The sequence below is a fragment of the Podarcis gaigeae genome (genome assembly GCF_964106915.1).
Source record: "Podarcis gaigeae genome assembly, chromosome: 16".
Lineage (NCBI taxonomy): Eukaryota > Metazoa > Chordata > Lepidosauria > Squamata > Lacertidae > Podarcis > Podarcis gaigeae.
In genome coordinates this window covers 12,887,823-12,895,872 of record NC_139693.1, presented here as the reverse complement: position 1 = coordinate 12,895,872, position 8,050 = coordinate 12,887,823, and the positions used below count along the sequence as shown (strand labels likewise).

The following is an 8,050-nucleotide window of genomic DNA, read 5'->3' as shown; positions in this document are numbered from 1 at the left end:
GAATTTGAAAAACAAGGCAGAATTTCTTAGGTTGTTCCAAGTAGTGCTGAAACAACCATGAACTTTAGACTGTGAATTAAAAAATGCTAATAAAAATGTTAATAAAATAATTAGTTTCAAACTCTAAAAAATAAATCCCAAACTGAGCAAGAACGGCAAACTTCATTTTTCTGCAGAAGAGTGCAGGGAAAGGGCAAAGGGTTAAGTTGCAAGGAAATTCACAGGCTGAATCAGACTTGCTGGATCAGACTAAAGGCCCATCAAGTCCAGAATCTGTTTCTACAGTGGCCAATGAGATGCCTCTGGGCAGCCCACCAGGACATGAAGGCAACATTGCCTTTCTCTGCCATTCGTACCTCCCAGCAGAAGCTCCTTATTTAAAGGTATTATATACTGCCTCTAAACAGAGATTCAATTTAGCCATCGTGGCCAATTCCCATTTGTAGGCAACGACCAGCAGCACATATTATGGCAGTGAATTCCATATGTTAATTATGAATCATTGTGATGTGCTTTATTTCATCTCTGCTGAATCTATTGCCAGACATTCCATCTGATGAGAAACTGAAAAATTAACTGAAAATCCTGCATTGCATGACTAGATTTCCTATTGCTTTCCTCCCCCACACCCTTCCCTCTCAAATCCACTCTGGAGGGTCCCCCAACTCCAAAGAGCAGACTTTGAGGGAGTTGGGGAACTGTGACAGTCTCATTGCACAATTGAAATCCTTCTATATATTGGATAAAGCCCTTTCCCATTAGTAATATTTAGGTAAGAAATTCAATTTGCATATAGAATATATATTGATAAGAGTTTAATTACTTCTTTGTGCATTTGTAGTATAATAACCTGTATCCAGTGCTTTTTTTCTGGGAAGACACAGGGGTACGCATACCCCTAAACATTTTGTGAATCTAAGATTGGTCTCATTAAAGGTAAAGGGACCCCTGACCATTAGATCCAGTCGTGACCAACTCTGGGGTTGCGGTGCTCATCTCACTTTATTGGCCGAGGGAGCCAGTGTACAGCTTCCGGGTCATGTGGCCAGCATGACTAAGCCGCTTCTGGCGAACCAGAGCAGCACACGGAAACCCCATTTACCTTCCCGCCGGATTGGTACCTATTTACCTACTTGCACTTTGACGTGCTTTTGAACTGCTAGGTTGGCAGGAGCAGGGACTGAGCAACGGGAGCTCACCCCGTCGTGGGGATTCGAACCACCGACCTTCTGATCGGCAGGCCCTAGGCTCTGTGGTTTAACCCACAGCGCCACCCGCGTCCCTTGGTCTCACTGAGGGGCAGTACTTCAATATAAGTAGGAAAATGAGAGTACCCCTAAACATTTTTTTAGAAGAAAAAGCACTGCCTGTACAGTATCTGCTTCTAGGATATACCATAAATAAAAATTAAGTTGAAAATGTCAGGAGCAGTCATTTTAAGCACTTAATCATGCCAAATATTTAAAGATGGATAAGCTGGCGGTAGGGAGCATTACAAAAGTTTATTTTATGGGATACTAGCAGCTCTGTATCTGGCATTGCTCAGGAATTCTAAGAAACCAAAAAATCAGTGAAGTTTTTAAATTGGTTGTTAGAATCTGTGGTTTTGAAAAGTTCAGTCCACTATCTTGATTCAAAATGACATGTCTTATTCAGAAGGAAAAACCCTGTTGCGAATAGGACTGCTGCCTAATTTCCCATGTGTGTGTTGCCTTTGCATACCAATTACTGTTTGTTCTTTATTGATTTTAAATTATGAACCACTATGGGTTGATTGGGCAGTATAAAAATGCCTAAATAAGTATTCCCACATTTAACATAGCATTTTTAATGGCTGACCTATGTTCTTCACTGTTTTTAAATCTATTTTTGTTGTATATTGCTGTAATTTTATTCTCCCCCTCTCTATGTTAGTTTAAGCTGCTTTGAACGCATACAGTACTGGAAAAGTGGGGTATATTTTAAATCAATTGGATTATTTAATCTCTTAACTGAGACACACAGCTCATTATTTGGTACTTTTAAAAATATAGGCTCTTTTTAAAGTACATATTGGAGAATTAAATAATTATAAATAATTAGCTAATGTTTTAATCCTATGCAGAATGGTGTCCCGCTTTTTATTGTGCTAGTCACTATGACTGGCGGTGGCCTTTTAATATACGGATTTGGATTTTTAATTGTTCTTTTTAAAAAAGGGGGGAAAGGAAACGTAGTTAGAGCTGAAAAGCAAGGGCTATTATGAGGAGAAATTTGTTGAGGCACAGCAAAGTCATCCATCTCCCCTCTCACTGAGGTAAAACAGTCGTCTCTCCCAATAGCCAATCAGCGCGGAAGAAACTTCGCCTCAACGGTCCCCCCAAAGCGCGAGACCGGCGACCGAAGATTGAACCGGGGCACTCTGAGGGCTACACCGCGCACGCGCCATCCTCTCCTTCTCATCATAATCAAGATCTTCCACACTTTCCCGCCTTTCCTCCGCTTTAAATTCTCCTCTTCCCTCCCCGCCTTCTGAAGCTTAGGCCACCAACCCCTCTTCGGCGCACGCGCTCCGGAAGCCCCTTTACCCCTACCTTCCGCCCTTTCACTACCCACATTCCGAGCCACGCGTGCGCGGCCACGCCCACCCCCTCTCTCCTTTAGATGCTTCCCACCTCCACGCTGTGCGTCAGGTGCTGTTTGGTTGTCTCTTTCTTCCCCGCCGTTTGGGGCACTGCGCAGGCGCAGTAGGGGAATAACACCCCCCCGCCTCTTATCACATTCGCCCCCCCCGGCTTTACGGATATCTTGAGGAGACTGTAGGGGGGCTCGTTGTCGTCATCGCCATGGGAGTGAGTAAGGCCTAGATTCCTCCCGGGGTGGGGGGGAGCGGGAAGGGAAGGGGGGGTCAAGATTTTTTGGGGGGGTGAAATGGGGGGCGCTATTCTGTGGGTGGAAAGTTTTGTGTTGGGTAGGGAGAAAAAAATAAAGGGGAAATCCGGAGGAGGGGGGGTCAGTGTGGGGGTACCAAAGGAATAATAACGGGGGGAGAGCTGGGGGCGTTAATGGGAAGTTTGCTGCTGGAAGAAGTGGGGCAAAGGCTTAGGGATTGGTATTTGAGATATTAAAGTAGTTCATGGAAAAATGAGTGGGGCGGGGGTTCCTGACCCCCCTACAGGCAGGCTGGTAGTGGTAGGATTAGGAGACTTGGGGAGGGGGACGCCAAGTTTAGAGGAAGGAAAGTAAATGGGGGACACCTGTAGGGGTGTAATAAGGCAACTAAGTTAGGTTTAATGGGGGGGCGAGGAATAAAATAGACGGTGGAAAGTGGGATAAATTGACGGTAGTGGTGGTATTAAAGTAATTTGGGAGGGGCAGGAATTAGGGGGGCGCTTTGAGTTAATGACACCCTAACACAGGCTGGGGGGTAAATCAGGGATGGAAAGACTGGCTTGCAGAGGTGAAAGCAAGTTGGAAAAACATGTATTATTCAGGGGAATATTTGGAGGAGTTGGGTAGTGGGGAGAAAGGAAAGTTTGATGTGGGCAGGAAAATGAAAAAGTAAGAGGGAAATCCAGTTTGCAGCAGAGAGGAGGAGGAGACAGGGGGTGTTAAGATAATGATGGTGGGATGTGAAGGCGTGGGGTCAGGTTGTGGGGTTTTGAAATGGGAAGATATAAGGGGAGATAAAAAGTTTTGTATTGGAAGGAGGTGTGAATGGGGTTAGGGCTGTGGTGGATGGGTGTGTTTTAGGCCACTTTCTCAACCTGGTGCCTTCCAACTGTTTTGGATTACAACACCCATCAGACATGCTGGCTTGACTGATAGCACCTGAGAGTCCAAAACAGAGGGGGAAGACTGGTTTGAAGTAGGGTTTAGGATGGAGGGCAGAGATATGTGGCCTTGGTGGGTTCAATTTACAGGGTGGAAGTAATGGATAATCGCAGAACTGAAAAGGTTAAATATTTGGAAGGTTAGGATCAATTGTCATGGGCAGAAATATTTGGGATGGAAGAACAATAGTGGGGGTTGTCAGGCAGTTCAGCCCTATGACAATGCCCACATTCTTTTAAATCACATTTACTTTTTATTTGAAGAGGTTTTTATGTTTAAAGCAGAACAAATAATTAAAGTCTTGTGTTTTGTTAACATACATCATTCTCCATGGAGATCTGAAGAGAGCGCCCATGCTAATAAAAAGGGTTTCCTTTTTAACCCAGTTCAGTCCTCACACCTTTGCGTACTTCTAAAATCTAGATGGCATTGGAGGTGCTTCAAGTTAGCAAATTGAAGCAGCTTTGACATTTGTTTGCCTTGCTGATAGGAATGGTTTTTCTTTCCCTTTCTATAACGGGATGATCGTAGGTGTCTGGAACTCAGGGGCAGGGTGGGCTATATGTTAACCCATGAAGCATCAGTATGATTTTTAGAAATCTAAATCAGTTTTTTAGATGCCAAGTGTTGGCAGGTGTACTTTGTCATTGTGGGAGAAGCTGCAGTTATTGGAATTCTCCTAGCCTGCTCAGCCCTTAAAGGTACAAGCACCTTCTCTCAAAACGTGTCATAGGTCAAGCTACTCAGGCACCACTTGCCTGTTTCCCAGGGGTGCGCAAGAACTGCCTTCAGACAGCTTGACACAAACACTTCCATAAACTGGAAGAAGCCTATTTACCTTTCTTGCTGTAGATGTGCCACAAATAACATTTAACAATATGTCATTCACATACTTAGACTGCAAGGCAGAAGCGGGCAAAGAAGGGTTCATAAAATTATCTCTTCCAAGCAAGCTAAAGAACCCCATCTTCCAACATAACAGAGTAGCACCTGCAAGGAAAAAATATATATTTATTGCAGATGCATGCCTGTTCAGGCCAGGAGATACACACCATCTATCCTTTTTTATTGTTTTGGAAGTTGCTTCAAGTCTTGCTTGTGCCAGGAAGATGCAGACACAGCATTCTGCTCCCATCTGCTGGCAGTCTTCCTGCCCCACATTCTCCCTGCTCCGACTGAACTAGCTTCCCAGCCAATTTCACATAGGGGGTGGGGGGAGAAGGATGTCCTTGCTTGAACTTTAGCAAGGGTGGAAGGGTTGCATTGAGGTTAGGCACATGTTTTTTGGCTCAGAACCTCTGGTATTCACTGACTCACCAGCCTGGCAAAACATAACACTTCGTAAGTGAGTGTTTCTTTTTCTCCCTTTTTTCATAAAATGGTGATTGTATCCAGTGTTACTCCTATTTAGAGTAGACCTATTAAAATTAATGAATATAAGGTAAGTCATGTTTGTTAACTTCAATGGATCTATTCTGAGCTGGACTAGCACTGGACACAACTTGGTATTTCCAAGTCAGATATGAACTGGCTCTTGGGACTGTAGGTGGAAAAACGAATGTAGGATAGAAAGCTGTTTCTCTAGGAAGCCTGGGTCCTGTCTCTTTAGCACAAAAGTAGGCTGCATGCCCTCCAGGTTTTGCTTAGCTACAACTCCCATCATCTCTGACCGCTGGCTATCCTAGTTGGGGCTGATGGAAGTTCTATTTCAAAACCTCTAGAAGGTACCCCACTGGCTACACTTCTTCTAGGATTTGATATTCCCTGTTGCTCTCAAAGCCTGCATCATAACCTCCTTACACTCACCCACACCCTGGACAGGAAAAATCGTGATATGAGAGGAGAAATGTAACAAATGAAAAAACCCTCTGTCACCCATGAGCTGCAAGTTCTTAGCATTTCCCTGTGTTCCCTAGCACTGCTCTTGCCAAAAGGGTGTTTTTGTTTGTTTGTTTGTTTGTTTGCGTGTGTGTGTGTGTATTTAAACCTGCAAGCTTTAATTGGCTGAAGTGGTCAATTAATCCACAAGGTTTAGTTGAAGCAGTGAGGGGCAATATTAATCAGTGGAGCTGCAAATTTGAGAGTAAGCTCCCCGTTTTTATTTTGCTTTGTTGCTCTACTAGAAATAGCTTTCCCTGTTTGGCAGCATCATTTGGTTTGGCATAATCCTTAGGTTGCCAGTGTTTCATAGAACATAGGAGCCGAGGTAGCTAACTTAAACTGAGCCAGGCCATTCTGCCTGTCTCACTTAGTATTGTCTGCACCAGGAGTTCTCAAACTGGTCCACGAGCTTCATTTAGGTGGTCTGTGGATTTGTAGTCAATGACAGAAACCACATGTGCATTGTGTTACAAATTCACATTGTTTTGTAATAGTATTTCAATAGCTTTTTATATCTTGCATTGTTTACACTTTGGATTCTGTGGAATACAATAAAACAATATATAAGAAATAAAAGAAGCAGTTAAAAATACACTGTGCTAGATGCTGTATGATTTTTTATTGTATTTTTATTGCCACCAATAAAGTTGGGAACCACTGCTCTACACTGATTGACAGTGTGGCTCTAGGATTACAGGCTTACAGGCAGGAGTCTCTCCCAGCCCTGGAGAGCAGATGCTGGGAGATACCTGGAGAGGCTGTGGAGTGAACTTTCGTAGTCCATGTAGGGGAAGCCACGCTTAAGGCTATATACTGAGTACAACTCGGCTGCATTTACATGTTGTGCCTTGTTCTAACATCTCAGCCCTTCTTCTTTCAGAGGAAATCAAGTAAAGGCAAGGAGAAGAAACAGAAACGACTGGAGGAGCGAGCAGCAAGGGATGCCATCTGTGCCAAGGTGGAAGCTGCAAATAAAGTGAGCTTTGTTTTCTCTTTCCCCTCGACATGGAGACTGAGCCTGGTATAGTGGCAGTAGAGCAGCAGTGCCCTCCAGATAGTTTGGACTGCAGCTACCATCTTGCTTGACCATTGGTAATGCTGGCCAGGGCTGATGGGAGTCGTCCAAAACATTAGGAGTCCACCAGTTGGGGAAGTCTGGATTCAAAGGTTAGATTCGGGTTAAAGAGACCCAGGTTTAAATTTCCACTTGGTTGTGGAAGTTCCCTCAGTGGCCTGGACCCAGTTTGCTTGTTTCTGTGCAGCACCAGCCAGTTAACAATGTCTGTCACTGCTGCCAAGATGTTGCTGCTGAATGTCAGAGACCACTCATTATAACTTATCCACTGTTTGCTGTTCCAAAATTTCTTGGACAGTATATGCAAATAAACAGAAAGAAGTGGTTTAAAACCCCCCAACTCTAAACACTTTGTCTCCTCCCCACTTGGAATTTATGGTGGGCTAAAAGCGAGAGAGAGGGCACTTTTTCCCAAAGTGAACACTTTAAATGTTAAAAGCCCCTGAAAAAGTATCTCTTTGCTTGACTGCACTGCAGACATCTATCTATTCCTATCTTTAGTATACTCTTTCTTTCCATAGTTGGGAGACCCCTTAGAAGCCTTCCCAGTGTTCAAGAAATATGACAGAAATGGGTGAGTAGAAGTTCTCTGCTCGTTGAGGCTAGAGGGATTTGAACCCAGGTCTTCTTGGTCAAAGCCTTAGCACAGGCTTTGAGACTGTGTGTGTGTGTGTGGAAAGACATGAAACGCTGCTGCTCCGTCTGGTATTGCATGTTTCTTGCTCCTGGGACTCAGCTACAAAGTGGACTTCTATTTATGTATATTGAAACCTAATGGCTTCCGTTTCCTTTCTCTCTTTGCAGGTTAAATGTCTCCATTGACTGCAAACGAGTTTCCAGCTTGGACCCGACCACACTCGACTGGGCTTTTGAACTAACCAAAACAAACATGCAGACCTTGTAAGGCCCAAGGGGGACACTCGGGGGTAGTGGGTGGCGGTGGGGAGCAATTGCCAGCTGTAGTGGGGAGCAGGGGGGATGACTCCCTTTCTTTCCCGTCCCCCAAAAGTCGTATCTTCGCTTAAAAAAAAAGCATTGTGCTCCAGATATTAGAGAGCTACTGCAAGTCAGAATAGGCAATCCTGTGGTAGATGCATCAAGGGCTTGACTCAGTATTCTGTGTTTCAGAGATTCCCAACAGAGGCTGCTGTTTTGTTAGTAAGGATGAACAGTTTTTCCACAACTTTTTCTCTGTAAGGGATTCGAGGAAGGAAGAAAGTAGAACGGATTGCAGAACCTATCAGGCAATTGCGTTGCTAGCTGTCACAAAGATCTTGCAAT

At 44.2% G+C, this 8,050-nt stretch overlaps 1 protein-coding gene across 1 annotated transcript in view; it reads left to right on the top strand.

The window, feature by feature from the left end:
- The first annotated feature begins 2,594 nt into the window (after positions 1-2,594).
- Positions 2,595-8,050, top strand: part of NAA40 (N-alpha-acetyltransferase 40, NatD catalytic subunit) — a 15,892-nt gene continuing 10,436 nt past the window's right edge. The window contains exons 1-4 of the mRNA XM_083716262.1: positions 2,595-2,831; positions 6,575-6,670; positions 7,291-7,343; positions 7,574-7,669. Coding sequence (XP_083572388.1) covers positions 2,826-2,831; positions 6,575-6,670; positions 7,291-7,343; positions 7,574-7,669 — 251 coding nt within the window. The 5' untranslated portion in view covers positions 2,595-2,825. The remainder of the gene's footprint in view (positions 2,832-6,574; positions 6,671-7,290; positions 7,344-7,573; positions 7,670-8,050) is intronic.